The sequence below is a fragment of the Fulmarus glacialis genome, unplaced genomic scaffold (assembly GCF_000690835.1).
Source record: "Fulmarus glacialis isolate BGI_N327 unplaced genomic scaffold, ASM69083v1 scaffold12867, whole genome shotgun sequence".
Classification (NCBI taxonomy): domain Eukaryota; kingdom Metazoa; phylum Chordata; class Aves; order Procellariiformes; family Procellariidae; genus Fulmarus; species Fulmarus glacialis.
This window is the reverse complement of record NW_009225161.1, coordinates 36,839-56,070: the sequence shown is the minus strand read 5'-3', so window position 1 is coordinate 56,070 and position 19,232 is coordinate 36,839. Positions and strand designations below refer to the sequence as shown.

At 37.6% G+C, this 19,232-nt stretch overlaps 1 protein-coding gene across 3 annotated transcripts in view; it reads right to left on the bottom strand.

The window, feature by feature from the left end:
- Positions 1-6,153: 6,153 nt before the first annotated feature.
- PEX5L (peroxisomal biogenesis factor 5-like) overlaps positions 6,154-19,232 on the bottom strand; it is a 47,543-nt gene continuing 34,464 nt past the window's right edge. For all 3 annotated transcript variants that reach the window (XM_009582398.1, XM_009582397.1, XM_009582399.1), the window contains 7 exons: positions 12,984-13,100; positions 11,901-12,044; positions 10,955-11,025; positions 9,559-9,756; positions 7,630-7,795; positions 7,100-7,257; positions 6,154-6,364 (listed from right to left, as the gene is read on the bottom strand). In XM_009582398.1, coding sequence (XP_009580693.1) covers positions 6,160-6,364; positions 7,100-7,257; positions 7,630-7,795; positions 9,559-9,756; positions 10,955-11,025; positions 11,901-12,044; positions 12,984-13,100 — 1,059 coding nt within the window. In that variant the 3' untranslated portion in view covers positions 6,154-6,159. The remainder of the gene's footprint in view (positions 6,365-7,099; positions 7,258-7,629; positions 7,796-9,558; positions 9,757-10,954; positions 11,026-11,900; positions 12,045-12,983; positions 13,101-19,232) is intronic.

Here is a 19,232-nt window from a genome sequence, read left to right as displayed (position 1 = left end):
CATCTCACTGCTAAGCCTTGCACCTACACTTAACTATCAACACAAAAAGTTAAGTGAGCAATGTAAGTCTTTGCAGCAGCAGGGCTCTTCAGATGGCCCAGGCGAAAGTATCTGCCAACCCTATAATCTCTTCTTTCTTGTATGTTGGCTTAAAAATAAAGCCAAAAAAACTGATGCAAGATTGCAAAGGTTTTCAAACAGTTTACAGCATATAGAAGAAGCCACACAGAATGCCTCTCAAAACTATATATTTTTATTTTACTCTAGATAGGTTATACTCTGATATATAAAATATATTTATAAATGTTTTGATTTTTCTGAATTTACAATAGATTACTGATATTAAAAAGGCTATTTAAATTAAAGTTTTAGCCAATGTCAATGGCATTCTGTAAATGTGGAAGGGGAAAAAAGATCAAAGCACATTAAGTCTTGACCATGTAAGCTTGCTCAACGGGCTGTCACATGTGCAAGCATTTGTAAAGTTACAGCTTATTTTAGGAAACTTAAGATTCCTTCTGTCTCTTTCCCATGCCTAAAAGCAATTGCTTTGTGGGCTGAGGCTCTGAAACTTTCTGTGGATTCTGTGACATGCTCATTTTTCATTTTGCCTAGGTTTGTTCAAAGTGTCGGTGATCTCTTTATGCATGGCACTCCTTTTCTCTGATTTATTTCACCAGTCCAAAAATAGAACTATAATGAAGGAATCTGATTTCTAGCCTAGATGAGGTTTGAGTAGATAATACTGTATTGCATACCCACCGTTTTTTTCACAATGTGCAGTGCATTTTGTCTATCCCTTTTATCTGTGAATACTCAGTGTTGGTATTTTATAAACATTTGTTACACAAATTCACTGTAGAGACTGCTAAACTGACAACACCGGTGACCAGAAATCTCAGTTTTTCAATGGTGCAGATTATGCATGCGAAGTAATTAGTATGTCTCATTTTACAGATGCACGTTTAGTCAAAAGAGATCTACAATCAATTTGTGTTTCACTCCAATTCTCACTGGCTCCAACAGGCAATGGCTTAGGCCTCAGGCTTTGCCTCTGTGGGTGCCACTAATGTTATCAGTTATTATTTCCGTCATGGTGGCTTTTGTGTTATGGAGGCCCACGCTCTATGGATGTTCATAGGATCACCTGTTGGTGTTGTCAGGGTCCTCGTTTTCATCTGACAGACAGGCCCAAGTTTTCTAAATTGGCTCATTAGCTCTTCCTGCTTAACTGGATGTTCTGAGCTTTCAGCTGAGTTAAGTGTCTGCAGCTGAAATCAGTGGATGCAGCAGATACTCAGATCCTGTGAAGTTTTACATCTACATATTTCACACAGGATGGTCAGACACTGAGCTGCCTTCAGAGCTAGTGGGAAAGTTTGAAAAGCCTGGCCCATGGTAAGTGTAGACAGAGACAATAGTTGTTTCACTGGTTTTGGGAATCTTTTTCTCTGGTTTGGTGCTATCTGGTTTAGTCTAGAGAAGAAAATGTGAAAATCCAAACACCCAGCTTCACTATGAAAGCTGTGCACATTTAGCTTTTTAATTCTTAAGAGGATGCTAAAACATGTCTGCAAAAGCTGTTACTACAGATGTCTGTCATTAATTAAACACTTGAAGCAAACGTGAAATCCACAACACAAAGGGATTTCTAAGGATGGGATTTAAAAAGGGCTCTGCGTTTGGTCTAACCTGTTCCAAATAACATGAACAACTCAGTTTTGAGTTCGGCAGATGCAAAGTACTTTTAAAATATCCCATAGAAGATACCGGTCAGTAGTTTAAAAATACCCTATGGGTGGGCCTTCTGCATGCATTCTGTAAACATATAGTCAAGTAGCATTGCATGCTTTGTGTTAATATTTCAGTCTTGTTATTTGTTAATGTAGTTGCATGCAATGTTGTCATGTGAGGTTTTGTGTCATTTGAACCTCCCCCTTAATATTTTACAAATGCTGTGATTTATCAGATCATAAGAAAATACCATTAGATACAGATATGTGTATATGTTTACCTAAAGATCAAATCGATTCTTCAAACTGACATAAACCAGTCTATTGCAACAAGGTTTCTAGAGTCATTACAGTTTAAAGAGATCAGCAAGAAATGAGCCTATTTCTTTCATCGCAAAGCCTAACTCCATAAATAATCACTTTGATTTCAGTGCCTGTTCAGCATGTGCAGTGGTATCAGAGGCCAGCCCTCATCCAGTAACTGAATACATGCACACGATCTCCTGTGAAGACTACAGACTTCCAGTGTTCGGCAGCTTGATGGATCAGACTTATAGGTCATACATATTCATAAAGCTTTGCAGAGGAGAGGGACAGTCACAAGCTGGGGTTAGGAAAGCATTTTTTAATTGCATGAAATATAAAACAGAAGAAAGACTCAAAAACTTGGAATCAATTACCTGGCAGTGATAAATCACCTCTGGAGAAAGAGGGGAGTACCAAGAAGGGGAAACAGGGGTGGGAGATGATGATAAACCATTGCAGCACTCTAATTTGGCATCACCCCATAGATGCTGTGCAGTTGTAATCCTGAAATGTCTCTGAGTCGCTCCTCTGCTGGAATTGCTAGTCTCTGTAAAACTGCTTCCCTACTTAGACCTGAGCAACCTCGTGTTTGTGTGTTACCTTCCAGTTTACACAAGTGGTGACCTCACCCATGCAGTCTGTGAGACACCAGCTCTCATGTAGTGCCATCACATGCAATCCCTGTTACTTGCCCGTCTTCCTTCCTTGCACACCTGGGCAAGTCAGGGGTGACAGGAGGTTTTGACTTGGTCGAGCCCACAGGGAGCACTGAGAACAGGACCCAGATTTCCTGTCTCTCACTCTCAGGCTCAATCTGCTACTGTTCAGCAGCTGCCTTATTTATCCTACCTCATGCTTGGTTAGAAGTATGAGTAGGTGAATTTCCTCTTCAAGGTGTTAATATGCTGCAGCCCTGTCACATGTTTCTTCTTGCTGTTTCAGACAAATATACATGCTTGCCGCTGAATATTTAAGAAACATCACGAGGAGGTCAGATCAAAGCTGTATCTAATCCTGTCTTCTGCACTGACAGTTCTTGGCAGTTGGGGGTAAAGGAGGACGATAAAGCCCAGGATATTGAAGAAGTCCCCAGAAGTACCAAGAGCTGCTGAGCCTGACCTGTTAAGAGTAAGGTGAGCTCAATGACCGGCCACTCTCCCACACAGACCAGGCCAGAACTGGTGTCTAGTATGAGGAGATGTGCCGCCATCCCCTATAAGTCTGTCTGCTTTAGTCTTTCTCTCACGCAGTGTCTCGGTCAGTGGTATGTGGTTAACTGGCCATAGGCTATCTAAAACAGTAGAGAACAGTTGGGATAATCTCAGAGAGTGCGCACAATCTCTTTGGATAGGCTTTGTAGCCTGTGTCCCATACAGCAGAACCGCAGTGCTTGTTATGAAATGCAGGCCCAAGTATCCCCTCAGGAGGCAGAGTTCAGCCTCAGTGATGATTTGTTTACACAGACAACTTTCCTCATACCAATCGCATGGGTATGGACATGTATCAGCGGATGAATGCAGTTTTGAACAGTGCATCCCAGGATAAATCAAAAGCTGCCTACTTTGTCTGTTCTTTTTGGGGAGGCTAGGGGTTGCATTCGGTTTTCCTAACAGAATTGTTGTGTTACTTGTCCACATGCTAGAGGAGAAGAGGTTTAGTGAACTGCCATCAGTATCAAATACCCTTTGTCATTCTGCCTCTGAGAAGTCAAGCAATTAAGTTGTTTTTTATTTGAAAGGTATAAAAATAAAGCTAATTCCTCTGGATAAGCTGTATTATCCTACACCACAGCACAAAGTATATTCTAGAAGAACTTGTGTGATGGCAGGGCATCAAGAAAAATCTAAGCACATATGCCTTTGCTTTACAGCCTCTTCTCAAAGCTGCCTCCCTTCTCTTTTATCACTTTCCAGATTCAATTGCACTGCACCTTCTGCTCTGCCTTATCAATAAAGAGCTGTCATCACACATCGCTGTCAAAGCAAAAGAGCAAACTGTTGTCAGCAGATATGCATACAGCAGCCCACTTAGCTAAAATGACATTCCCAGTCAGTCCTTGATAACCAATCCTTAGAGGAAGTTGCAGGAATCAGTTATGAAAAGCTTGATAGATAAATAGGAATATATATGTAAACAATGAATTAATAAAGCACTATAAAAAAAAACCCTGTAGCTGTTTCAGCATCTCTATTCTGTGGGAAAGTGAGGGGTAAGCCTTTTATTTTTTCATGGGAATTGATTATTTTTATTTAACAAACTATAGTTGGTGATTAAATGCAGTGATTACACTGTCTTACATGGAATTTTCCTTTAAGTGGTTGCTCAAAATAACAGACAGCTGCAAGAAACTTTAGGTTTCTACTGGTGAAACTGTCCAATTCCCCTTCTTTCTCTGTGATCTGTGCAGTTGGATTTTTTTTTTTTTTTATCCAGCTGATCAAGCTGGATTTTTCTTTTAAAGCTGTTTACAGGAAATGTGCTATTTGTCCCACCTTAACACATCCCAAAAGCTACCCTGCACATTGAATTCCTGACCACAGATCAACACAGTAGCCATCTAATTACACTTTTTATCTTTCACTGTTTAGGAAAAATATTAAAAATATCAGCAACTGAAAATTACCTCCTTAAAAATTTCTATTCCTGTCTTTGATTGACACATTCATCATGTGGCAGTGTACTGCCCCCAGTACTGTTCCCCATTCATCCAATCAGGGAAAATTAAGATGGTGTAGATATATACGTTTTTAAGCAGCTACAACTACTGATGTTATCTAAGGATTTAATCTGCTATCATGGAGGTCACTGAGACTTGCTACTGCTTGCTGTAACAGCAGGTTCAAATCTTAGTCTCAATCCTACAAGCATTATATAGATCGATTTTTGGGTTTTTTTGTTGGTTTTTTTGGTTTTTTTTCCTCTTTTCCCCCCGAGAAAATTTTCCCTTGAGCATGGTCTGCAGGCATTAACTCCTATGAAGACTTTTCTTTATTTGCAATAAAGATCTGTGGCTTACTATGTTATGAAATGACATAATTCACATACAACATGTATGTGCATGCACATGCATGTATGTGTGTAGTACCTGATGGATGCATAATAGAATAATCTTTCTAATAGATATTGCAGTTTATACTGTATTTGCATTTTTAAACATAAGAATATCAAAAACCCTCTCATCACATTTCAGGAAATGATATTTGGTCCTTTATGCCAACAAGGCTATCCTGTACATTCTGTTGTTAGTAACTAAAATAAAAGCATAGCGCTATTTTACAAAAAGAAAGATTAAAGTGCTTAAGTACATAGGTAGGTGCAGATCCTGCTATGAGCCCCTTTGAAGCAGACGAACTCTGTCCAAGATCAGAGATAGCTGGTTTAAACAGCAACAATTCTAGTGCAAATTACCACTTCTGCTGGCAACACTTGGCCTTCCCATATGTATGTGGCCTAATCCCATAGACCCCCATGTACAATGTTCCTCTTAACATTGCACATGGCTTACAACCCTATGAGCCTGCAGAATTGGGCCCAAATGAATCAAGGTACCTTTGGAAGCAAAACTTTTCTTGACTGCCAACTAATAAATATATTCAAAACAAAATGCATCCATTTTACATGCATCTGTTTTCAGAGCTATGTTAAAAATGGATCTTGAGAAGACTTTTCAACAAAGAAATCAAAGGATAGGGAATCCACGTTGTAGGGCAAAGTGATGTCAGCACAGTGCGATGAGCTACTAAGCAGGTTCCTTGGATGCATTGCTTGCCATCTCACTTGTAATAATGATTATCTAGGTTTGTTCTTAATATATTTTTCTCTGTATAGCTGTGTATATATAGAGAGAGATAGCTTGCATGGGATGAAGATTCTTCAGAAATGGTTATTTCATCTAGTTCAGGGCTTTGTCAGATTAGCGGCAGCTCATTTCAATCCTCTGAGTTTGAATTTACTTACAATATTTTGTGCTTTTGAACTTTTCCTTTTTGAATAATGTCCGAGAGAATTCCCCTACTGATCTACAGCCACGATCTTTTGGAAAATGTGGTCATTTTGAGATGAGTATTAAAAGAGTTCTTTGTTTCCTAATACAATTTAATCAATTTGTGGATACTTTTTATTACGGCTCTAGATTAAAAGCTCTTAACAGAATGTCTAGATCACCCACATTGGCAGCTTGAAATAGTTCTGGCTGGTCCATCATAGACAGAGCAATTCGAAGTGCTGCCCAAATATTGCCTGATAGAGCAGGATGGGGAACTTGTTGTTGATTCCTGCTCTTTCTTTGCAAACTGAGAGCAGTGAGAAAATTGCTGACAGCCTCTCTGTAGGGGAGAAGAAAAAAGAAACAAGCAATATAATTTGCTTAACAACTAGAGTAAAACTTTCTAAAGTTCTATGCTAGACTCAAGTATATTATTTTCCAATGCAGTTCATCAGTCTCTTTGTGTTATTCTTGCTTGATTTTCTTTAAACAAGGGGATGTGGCTTGTAGTAATGCAGAGCTCAGTCTATTCATACATCTGGGGATATTGTCTTCATTGCTGTGTAGCTCCCCTTCAACTTAACTGCCTTAAGCTGACAGTTGGGACTCTGGAATATCACCCTTGATTCCTGAAGGATGTACTGAAAGTGGTTTTGATGGCATTAGCTACTTGACGCAGTTTAACTGAAGTTTCCCTTCTAAAGACAGGCTCTTATATTTTCTTTTAGAAAAGCTCAGGACTAAGTTTAAGTGTGAAGAACAATCCCACTGATTATAATAAGAGTACTTGCACTTAGAGCTAAAAAAATGCTTAAGCAGCTTGCTGAATGAGGGATTTATCTTCTTTTGATAGAAATTGAGTAGTTCTGTTGTGTAGAATTTGTGGATATAAGAAAAGTATCATTGCTTTGTTAGTACTGTGTAAAAAATAATTGCAAAATTTTACAATAGCTGAGATTATGTAGCTATATTCTGATTATTTTTTTTCTTAGATAGCTCCAGCTAGAAAGTGAATTTTAACTTGGTAGTTATGATCCCTGACTTTTTTTTTTTTTTACACATTTTTGCAACTTACCTGTATGCCCCTAGGTTTATGCAGCTAATCCCTAAATTGTATCTGGACCTAATGAAGCCAGGTTGTATTTCTAAAGCACGTGTGTAGGCCTCGACAGCTTCTTCACTTCGATCCCCATTTGCCAAGGTTGCTCCAAGACGGTTCCATAACGTATAGTCCTGGTGAGAAAATGAGTTTTCTACTGTAGGTGTCAAAAAGGGACATAATAGTTCATTTTTGCTTGCAAAGTAAGGAGGACTGCAGAAAATAACAGTATTGTATCTTCTCTTAATTGACACGGAACGTGAAGTTCTGACTCATGATTATAGGCAACTTTATATAACTAGAACAATTAATCAGCACACAGCTAGAAAATGGACGTGTATAAATCTGCTTCTAAATGGGGCTGTCTTGTAATTAACATTTCTATTTCAGGTATTAAAATTTTAATGGCTGAAGTGACATCTCATTAATATTAGCCTGATCAAGAGGGGAGAAAGAAAATGGCCTGTAAAGCTAAATTCTTAAAAATGTAAAAGCATAAAATGTACCTCTGGCCGAACAGTTAAAGCAGCACTAAATGCGTCTATTGCTCTGTTAAATTCTCCATTCAGGTGGAAAAGAACTCCAAGTCCTGTCTGCAAGTCAGGGTCTATCATGTCACCATTCTGGTGAGCAGCCTCCAGGTACAAATCCTTTACTTCTTCAAGTAATGAGCTAGACAAGGGTGAAAAATAACTTTAAGTTCCATCTTACAGTTCTTTACAAATATTGCAATATTGATTGCATAGCCAGAAATTAAAATCCTTGTAGTGGATGTATCAGAAGTGATATACTCCTAAAATTTGAAAATAATCTTCTTCAACTTCATCATGGCAAAGATTTACTTCCAGGTGCTGTCGTAAACTCATGTCTGAAATAAAAAAGTTCACCTATATAATGAATTTCTCCTATATAATGAAGAGAGCAAGTCTTATGAAGAGCAGCTGACAGAACTGGCGTTGCTTAGCCTGGAGAAAGGGAGGCTAGGGGAAACCTTATCACTCTCTACAACCACCTGAAAGGAGGTTGTAGCGAGGTGGGTGTCGGTCTTTTCTCCCAAGTAACAAGTGACAGGACAAGAGGAAATGGCCTCAAGTTGTGCCAGGGGAGGTTTAGATTGGTATTAGGAAAAAATTCCTCACTTGAAAGGGTTATTAAGCCTTGGAACAGGCTGCCCAGGGAAGAGGTGGAGTCACTATCCCTGGAGGTATTTAAAAGACGTGTAGATGTGGTGCTTAGGGACATGGTTTAGCGGTGGACTTGGCGGTGTTAGGTTAACGGTTGGACTTGGTGACCTTAAAGGTCTTTTCCAACCTAAATGATTCTGTGAAGTCAAAGTGCAGCTGTGAACCCAAGCGAGATAACATGAAGGCTTGTTAAAACTATTACAATTGGATGAGTTTCTCAGACATAAAAGTGTTTCTTTACTGGCAAAAATAGTAGTCATTCTTAAAAGGAATAGATCAAGTGACTAGCCAAGACCCTTGAAGAAAGATGCCAAAATTTAAGACTTCTGTACCCACTGTAGGCTTCATAAAACCTTTGCACTGACAACACCAGATGTCAGTGGGATGAGGCCAAAGTAGAATAACACACTTAGCAATTAAGCAGAACTTGCATATTTTATTTTTGCTTATACTAAATTATCTTGTCAACCCAGGCTTTGTTAGTGATAAGGGTAAAACATAAGGCCTGTCTTCAAAATGACAAGCAGTGAGATAGCCCTGGTGTTTTAGTTCTATAAATCATGCTTATGCTTTTAATGACTTTATCATGCATCTTGCAATTCAGAGATACTTATTTATCGACTGATAATGACGAAGGGCTGCTAAATCATGAATTTTTTTGTTATTTAAAATGGCTGCCAGCTCCCATTACAGCATGCAAGGCTGAAGTTGGATAAAAGGACTACACTGTCTCTTTGGTTAGAACCAGAATGGCTTTTAAACAAGCAGATGCTACCTCCCAATATTTTCAGTGAACTGAAGCCATGTCCCACAGCAAAATGGCTGTCATTCCTGGATTCTAGTGGCTTGGTTGGGATACAGAAAATATGATGAACACTAGGAAGAACACACACATGTAGAGCAGGATAGAGGCCTGGTATGGATTTGGAAGCAGCTGAAGAATGAGTATGCGGGATGTGGGAATACAGAGACAGCAGACAAGGTCAGAGGAAAGTGATGGGAATTGAGGGGAAGCATCCCTCTTTAGCTGTGTGGGGTTTTTTTTTAAACTTCCAGAGATGGCATAAGATACAGCCTTCAGTCACTAAACCGAATGTCCTGTGTTGGCTTCCCACTCCTGCCACTAGAGACATTGAGTCTTCCATCACAGGGAACAGGCTGGACTTCTACAGAGTAAGGGGGCACAGCATGCACCATCATTTCTAGTGATGTCATTAAAATTTCCACCATCAGGAGTTACACTGCATTTACCTTTCAACTGATGTCTTAGACGTTCTTCTGGTAAGTGCTGGGGACCCTTTTTTGCTTTTCACTATATACTTGTATTTTGGATTTTGCTTTATCCAGTTTCTTAGAGCTTGATAGGCTTCTTGTTGATGGCCAGTGTTAGTATAACTTACAGCCAGGGCCATCAGAGCTTTTAGGTTGTTTGGCTGTAGTTCCAAGCACCTAGGCAGAAAATAAAAATATATTGAGGGTTTTTTTATCCAAACACAATTCTTCCAAAATAATCTGTGTAAAAAAAACACTCACACAAGTACGATCTACCCAATAATACTTTTAAAGAAAGGACTTTGTCTTATTTTTCTGTGATAAGTGCATTATGCATATGTATACACAGATATATGCATGCACATTGCATACACACATATGTACATAAACGTATGCATACAAGCTTTGTTTTCATCCTTCTGGTTATGAGTAAATGTAGGTAGATCATTTTTATAGTATCTGTCTAGTAAACAAAGAAAAGCTTTATGTAAATTCAAGCAAACAAGTTTAATATGGTTTGCAGCTGTACAAAAAAGTATTTTGAAGACAAAATTTCTTCCATCCCTATGAATCTTCTCAGTCATCCTGAATTCTCAGTTTTTCTTTGATAAAGCTGGAGCCAATCAAGTTGAGTAGTCTTTCTACAGTTATATACCATCAACTGAAAACAGAATCTAGTCTATTTTGTGAACATCAGTGTTGCTTGTTTCAAAACTGTGGGGATGAGCAAGCCCCAAAATCAGGCAACCCCTTGGATTTCTATCCAGGTAAGCTAAGAAGTTACATATAAAAAAATTAGAGTATCCTTAGGTGAAATGACTTGATGGTTAACACTGCTAATGCAATTGCATATGAAGAGGATACTTGCTTCAAATGGAAACATGAAAACCCACTACAGAAAGATAATACTAATGTTGATATTTTGGAACTGACATTTTACATACAAGCATACTGTACTCTTCACATCTCTATCAACCTAAAAATGCTGTCAGTTTAATATTCAGCAGCTGAAGAGAGCTTGTTCCAATTAAGAAAACCTCTTCATAAAGGACAGACTACAGAAAACATGCCAAGTGGCTAGAATATCAAAAAGGCACTTTATTTGCATTATGCCTAATTCATGTTTATCAGGCCATGTAACTTTTCTTTTGTGCAACTACTTAAATTACAAGATATTGCGCTTATTTAATAAAACAGAAATATGAATCACTAGTCATTCCTCTGAAGTCACTAGGAAGATTTCTATACCTATGTCAATGCTTTACTTAGTTAAATAAATGCTTCATGTTACAAAGTAAGTATGATGTTAAATATACCTAGGCCTCCATTACCTAATACTCATCAGACCCCTTATTTAACAATTATCTTCATCTACCTTTGGAGGGCGACAATGGCTGCCTGCTCATTTTCATTCTCTGCCTGTGTTATGCCCAGGAACTGCCAGGCCTGCAAAAATAATCATCATTGTGTTATTTTGTTATATATGCCCAACTGCAAGCAGAGTTACAATTGATATCACTGTTAAGCAGTGGGGTGAATAAAAATAGCAGATCTGTCCAGGACTAACTACAGATTTTTCTACGGCATGCATACCAACAGTACAAATCAGTGTAGTTTTGAATATCTTCAGGCCTGGTAATATTTATAATCAATGAATGCAAAGGTGTTCTGTCAGTGTATGATCACACGCTGATTTCTTAAATTTGTGTTACTTGTTACATTTTAAATGTTGCTAGAATTTTATGGAAAACGGTGAAGAACAATTATTAAGTTGTATAGGTTTAAGGGATTCTAGAGAGTCTGGGAATTGTCTCTGCTTTTCGAAATATTGCTGCTTAATTTAATGTAGCAATAGATTCAAAGAGACCTAGATACTTACACTGTAAATATTTTTCGTGTTTCACAGAAAACAGACTTTAAATATATACTCATTGAAAACATCAATATTGCAGAAATGGATATAACTTTTAAAAATCTTTCAACATTCTTGTTAAATCAGAAACGTTCACCTTTTCAACACCAGTGTTTAAAAGATAGTTTGAAAACATCAGGAAAAGAAGGAAAGGGTTGAAATATTGTCTCTTTTGAATGCTTTTAAATGACAACTTGGAAATTCTATAATTTCAAAAATAGATTCTCATCTTATGAAGATCTCACCTTTATCTATTTCAAGGTATACACTATTCCAAACCCACCATTAGCATTCAATCTGTTTCAGTCAGTCATGACTAGCAAAGGTTTGGGCCCCGAAATCATTCCACCATTGCATGCTAAAGGGCGTCCCCTTTTCCTTTATCAGTAAAAGGCACATGAGTGAATACCTCTGCATCATTGGGTTCTTGTAGAATAGCAGCCTCCAGGTATAAGATTGTAACTGGCAGGTCACCTTCTTTCATTTTTTTCAGTCCTTCCTCAAAAGCACCAGGCCAGTCTTTGAAGGGATTCTCAGTATGGAAATAATAACCCTGGAAAAGAGAGATAACGGACCCATGATGAAGCACTGTAGCAAGGAATGGCAACTCCATAAAATTAAATGACTCACTATTTTCCAACTGGATGTAAACATCCTTTGTTTTATGAAAACGGTATGAGCTCCCCCATGAAATTTCAATGACAGAAAGTGTAAAAAGTCAGCATCACTGGACATTTATGTTTCTGCTCGCTCTATTTTTACTTTAGCTCTGAAGTTATACTTGCTGGTATCATATTGGGCTCTCCTGCTCCCATCAAAGATAATGGCAACAACTCAAACTGACTGCAATAAAAGCAGAACTGAACCTAGCATGAGCCCAGTACATCCAATTTGATGGTAAACAGCACACATCAAGCAGTTGACTCCCTGCAGTGCTTGTAACCTGATGTCTCTTCAGTTAGTACCCTGAAATCTTCAAATAACCTTCAAGATACAGAACAGTGCTGCAAGCACCTGAGTTTATTTTAGTATTTCTTTAAATTTTGCCTTTTTCTTTTCTTGCCACTGCAGTGTGTAGAGGGTGTATGCTAATATCAGCTACATAGTATAAATCAAATTAAAACGTACAATGGAGGGAATGAAGAAGAGAGAGAGAATGTCTATAATTTCTATCCTCAACAGTGCTTGTGCCAGCCCAGATTTTTTTATTTGGTGCTCTTCCTTAAGTGCCCTTCTTCAAAAGTGCCCATAATCCAGCAGTTTGCTTTGTGGTCCTTTCAGCTGAATTCAGGCAGTGTGCAAGTCTAAATGTATTCTCACTATGGTAAGGTCTTTTAAATCTACCCCACTCTCAGACATTTAAAGAGGATGAGCTCTTTTGGGTAAAATTAGCTTCCATGTCCAAAGAATTTTCTTGGGTTCCCTTGCATAGCTGAGGCTCATCTCAAAGTTTCACAGGAAGGATATACTGTATTAAAAAACTTTGTGATACCTTCTCAATGGTTGAGATGGTGACTTGCCCCGCTGCTTCCTGGTTCTCTGCAATCCAGTTTCTGCGAGCCATTTCTTCCCATTCTGCTTGCATTTTATCCCAAAACTCTGTGTCTGACTAGAAGAAAAACAGGAAAAAGGGGAAGAAAATGAACAACAAAACTTTAAAATAAAATGGTAAGGTTTTTCTTTCTACCAGTGGCCTGAGCCTGGCAATTTTGCTGAGCAGTATTAATTCTATTAATAATCATACTGACTGAAATACTACAGCTTATATTTGGAATTCCATAATTAAATTTCATCTCTTATGTTGGAATGCATTTCATCAACAGAAAACTCTTTATCTCAGAGGCAGCGTATGTTCTATTTGAAGCAGGATTTGCAGCAGCTTACACTGCATCTTATTGATGCTAACAGCAAATTGTTATATCAAATTTGAAGGAAATGAATGCTGCTAGTCCGTGGCCAAAAAAAAAGGAAAGGAAAAAAAGCAAAAATTAACTAAGCATACATGCTAAAGAATAACAATAGATAAAACAGTTTAAAAAAGAACAAGCATCCCACTTTGGTATATTCAGCATAATTTTCAACTATGTAAAAGAGTAATTGCAAAACTTAGAGGGTGTTTGCACAAGAAAATTAAAACAAATGGGGCTTTTTGACATAGTGGAGAAATCTTAATATTGTATCATATACTGTGCTGGTGAGAGGAATATATAAGAGATTATAAAACTGTACAGTAAGATTAACATTCAGCTCAAAGACAAGAGGGAAAAATGCATATACAAGAGAAACAGAAATTATGAAAAAAGAATGAGAGTTAGCATATGTAACAACCAGAATGAGGGAACCACTGTGGCTACTAGAAAATTATGCCAAGAAACAGAAATAGGATTAAAAAAAAAAAGAGGGGAGAATCCAAGTTAAGGTGCTATTTTTTCAGCCTCCACACATTAGTCATAAGCCCTGAAAAGCAGTTCCACAGCAGAATATATGCTCAGCACTATGAGCCTTGCAAAGTTCTCCAGTTCCTACAAGGTCATGGCCAGAACCTCAGTGAACTGACACTACTGAGGGCACAATTTCTCAGCTTATTTATGTCAAAGACAACAGCACAAATAATTCTGTTGAGGTTTAGACAGAACTATTTGAGAGTGAGGTGCTAATCAAAATTAACTGAAGGTATTATAAACTGGTTCAGATAGTTTTGTCTGAATCTTCATTATAAGACTGACTGCTTTGCTATTGCTTCACAGCCAGGCATGATTTGCAAAACTAGAGCTTAGTCTGTGATTGCATGACTTGCTACAACCCTCCTTCTTAGGCACTTGGAAAAAGGAAAGCACAGACTATTAAAAGATCTAGAATGAGTTAGCAACAAGAACACTGGAGACTAGGCGTGAAGGATGAGGAGGACTTGCACTGGCTAACAGTGGGTGTGGTTGCTGTAAATCATAAGGCTTTTTACAACTGGTAAGGTGCTTTCCTTCTCTAGAAATCTACAGGCATTTCCCTTTGGCTCTTACTGTAGCATGTGCCTCCTGATATCCAGCACTTTCTTCCAGGAGACTCAGAATTGTCTGAATTATGCAATTATTGGATCTGTGAAGGTACCTGCTATGTTCCTCTGTGGACTAGGAAACAAATGTGAATCATTCACTCCTGGAGAGGAGATTTCACTCATTGTAATAGAAGCAAACAGAACATGACAACTCCGTTACACAACAACCTCCAAGGTTTCAAAATTTGCTTTCACTCCAAATTTCATGGAAATAGTGTCTTTTAAATAGTTGTGCTGAAATGTCCATTTAGGGTTTGAAAAGGCTAGGATAATAAATCGGATCGCTCACTCTTTTACTCTTAGCCATGACCAGAGGCACTTGAATCCCTTAAACTATCCTGTTCAACAGATGTCTCTATCAACTATTTTGCATTCAGTGCAAATCTGCACTGCATTGAAGAAAAAATTACTTGACCTTGTTTTTACCAGTAGTAATTTTGAGATTCAGGATGAGGTAAAGGAGTGGAAATTTTCCTTCTCCTTTTCTACGGATTAATATTGAAAAGTAATTAGTAATGCCTTTTTAAACAATCACATTTCTGCAGATTGTAAGCAAGCATTTAGGTCTTATGTTCAAATTCTGCTGCTTAATTACATATTTATAATTCACATGGAAGTTCACTGTGTGCATACTCGACTTACAAAGCTAATGAATTATTGTGCATTCAAGTAGCCACGCTTAATGTCTATCTATAGTGAGTCAAAGGTGGAGGAAAAATGTAATGGGGAGAAGACCTGCTTTGCTATAAAGTCTATCAACTCATTATATGCTACTTGGACACAGGCCAGGACCCAACTGTTATTTTGCAACTATAAGCAAAGATTTGCTTGTTGGGGCCAAATGGGCTTAAGTCCCAGCTACACCTTTCTGAGCACATCCAGCATGGGGGGGTTCTGAAACTGGTATGGCAAAGCTGCACTGAGCAACTGGATAAATTATGGCAACTGATAAAATTCTATAATATTGCCGTGACAATGTCAATAGCAAAGCAGTTTAATGTCCTTGAGGAAGAGGACCATAAATATTACACAGTCTTTGTTAAAGGCCTTAGTCTATTCCAGCTGTTGTTAGTAGCAATTTTTTCATTGACTTTAGTGGCAGGAGGGTTAAATTAATATTGAGTGTTTCTGAAAATCTGGCTTTGGATCAAGACTCCTAGATCTAATTTTAACTCTATTTGCTATGTTATTGGTGCCAATTACTTCATTTCCATGTTTTTGCTACCTTAATGCTGGCATACAAAAAGTTTTGGGCATACAAAAAGTTTTGGACATACAAAAAGTTTTCAGACCAGTTGAGCACATTTAACACGTTCTCAGATCATCTGCAGCAGTTAAGTGGAATGACAACCAGGAAAAACGTTCGTACCATCTGACTACTTCCAAGCAGAATATTCTGCATTTTGTCAGAGAGGCTATTTTTACTCTTAGTATTTAAAAATATGCTGAAGCAGTTAAACAAATGGGAGGCAAAATATTTCCAGGCTCTTTACTTCCTACGATACAGTGAAGCGGGGGTGGGATGTACTTTCTGAATATTGCTGGCTCATTTCTAAACTTACCTATTTTCATAACTTTAAGAATAGAATTTTGCCTGTCCTGTATTACCAAAAATTAATTTGCAATGTTCCTTCTTGACCAATGTATAAGAAACAAAGGTTCTGTCGTTGTTCTTTCTTTGAATTACTGCATCAACATACTCTTCAATGTGAAAGACACAATAGGTTAAACTTATGTGCTAACTACATAAGATTTCCTTAGCTGGTATCTTCGCAAAACAAAATTTGAAGTATGCCTTTTTAGTAAAATTTAGAGATAAAAAACGTATATCAAGAAAAGATTCCCATTGTGATTTGAGAGAGTACCAAATAAAATGCATCTGAATGACTCAAGCTCCTAGATCCCAATTTAAAATGTGGTTTAGGCTGTCTTAGGAACATCCAAAAGGGATGTTGAAACAGTGAGACAGGAATATCATAGGTACAGAAAGGATTCTAACCGGTATTCATGGGAACCACAAAGCTGATGATTCTGGACTATGTTTTCCTAGGCTAGGATAAATTAATCCCATCTTCTTCCTACTATTGTCATATAATTTAGTTGTAATATGTTCTGATGCTTCATAACAGTATATTATACAGCAGATGGCTCATGGTGTTGTAAACAAAATGATGCTGAGAAGGACAGCTCAAAAATTCTTTTGCGTAAGCTCACAAAACAGTGTGGCATCTGCAGTTTAATCTCCACATCAGGGAAATGTGGAATAAGAAAATATCAAAATTGCTTTTTTTCCATCTCTGAGACATTTCTCAGTTGGAAGTTTTTGCACTTTCTTGGTTTCATTTTTATTTATTCTAATTCATTACCAATAGGACATGGATGATAAGAGAGTCGTTTTAACAGAATATAGGTACAGAATGGATCTGAATCCTCATGCTGGCCTTTTTAAAAAATTAAAAAGTACCAATTTTTGATAAAACACAGCTAATTATTAGAAAGATTCCGTTAAAACATATTTCTTATGGCACTTGGAAGTCATAAAGACTTTAGGCTATTTGTGCTTCCCTCACATGTATAGCAAAGGGATGAGGCAAAAAGTAAATCCAATTTCCAGAGTGACAGAAAGGGTAGCCAAGTCTGCAAGCACCCAATCACTGCAAGTGAATGTGGACCCTCTTTAGTAAAAAAGCTGATTTACTTACGTCTTTATTCTTAAAAGATTCCCCAATAGACATCTTTAAACCTTCTTAAGAAAGAATTACCTCACAGATCTTCATTAATCTCAAAGTTTGACATCTTAAAACCATTCCCAAAGCTCTAAAGTGAATACTGGGTGGAGGATGAAGTTTGGTGTCTTCATTTACTGAATTGTTAATTAATTCCTTTCAAACTAGGCCATAAAGAACCTGAGATTTACTTCCTTTTCTTGATCAGTTTTCTGGCTAATCTTACCACTTGGAGCTTTCCCAGTTGAAGAATATTACAGAAACATCCAAAGCCTAAAAGATGAATTTTTGAGCTGCATCTATTCTCCGCTTAAGAAAGCACTAATCTTTCTGAAATGGGCTGCAATTTATTTCAATCACTCTAGCTTTCTTACCACTTCATTTTAGCTAGGATGAAAATCCAGCTCTTTTCATATGCAAATGGAAATAACTGCTCTATAAGATCTTGAAGAATCCTTTCCTTTACATTTTAAATACCTGGTCCGAGTTTCTGTTTTAATAACTTAAGACTGCCAGCTACACAGTTAGGGAAACATTTAATTAGATTCTTTTTAATAGCTGTTTTTGAGATTACATTAAAGCATTTTAACAACCTGTCTCTGTTGCCTCAGAATGACCTTTTAATGTGCAATGTTTTTTTTTACAATATATTCTCCTCCTTACTTTGTAAAGTAATTCAGTGAAGTCTTGTAATCTGTTGTTGACCTCAACTCATTTTTCTTTCTGCTGAATGTCTGGGAACTCCCCATCACACATGGTTTCTGGCAATGGCAAGAGTACTGACATCATTTACTTAACCACTAACCATAACGCAGAGATGTTCATAGAATAGAATCATAGAATCATTAAGGTTGGAAAAGACCTCTAAGATCATTGAGTCCAACCGATGTGTTTCCCTGTGTTGCAATCACAGATTACAGCACAACATGTCCCACCTTAAGGATCAGTCTGCAGTGCAATTAGGAACATCTAGAGCATTTTAAACAGTGGCAATTTGAAAGCAAGTCTCTCCTTTCCTGCCTGGAGCAAATGTGTATGATGTGTGACATCAAAAAACCTATTGTGTGTCACCAGCAGTTGTTTATAAAGAATCTATTTGATCAGGAAAGAACAATGTACTCAGAAAATACATGAAAAATGCATTCTGTGTATAGTTTATAAAACAGCTACCTTACTGATTGTGTCCATTTTAGCTTTGTACGCTGATACAAGAATTTTTTAGTGTGCAATAAGATCCTAAGAAACCATGGTAGAACGGTTTCTGAGGATCTTACCTTAGCACATCATGAAAAAACCCTACAAATCAAATTACTTTCTTAAATAAGAAATTCTGTTTCCAGCTAGAAGCCAGCATATGATTTAGGCCTAGTTTTGTTTGTAATCAACCAATATTAATCTAGTATAGTTCACCTGCCAACACTGGAATTACAATGGTATAAAACTTTAGAGGAGTATTAAAATACAGACACTAAAATTTAAATCTAAACCCAAATATCCCTAAAGTGTTCTACATGTTTGGAAACTAGTGAGACTGCAGTTCATGCTAAAAATAATCAGTTTTGAGGAATTGGCTTCACAGCCTCATCCTTTCCACTCTAAAAACTCATTTCAGTAGCTGTTACATAATTCAGCCTGAACTTCTGTCCTCAGTGAGATGCAGCTGTTTTGGCACTTTATGGCGATGGCATTTTGAAGGGTTACCGACTGAACCCCTGAGAAGATATGCTGCTCAAGATTGATGCTTGTATCTAATTTTTTATTGGATTCTGTTAAAAAAACTGTATGCCACCTTGTCTTTAGACAGGATCAGGATTTCAATTGAGACTAGAGGTATAGACAACAGTCAAGAGGCATTTTTCGTGTTGGAAAAGTAGTAGTTGGTGAAAAAAACAGAAGTGCAATAGGAGAACTATCCAAATACCTGCACCTTTTCAAACTATATTGATTTACCAGGAAACGAGAG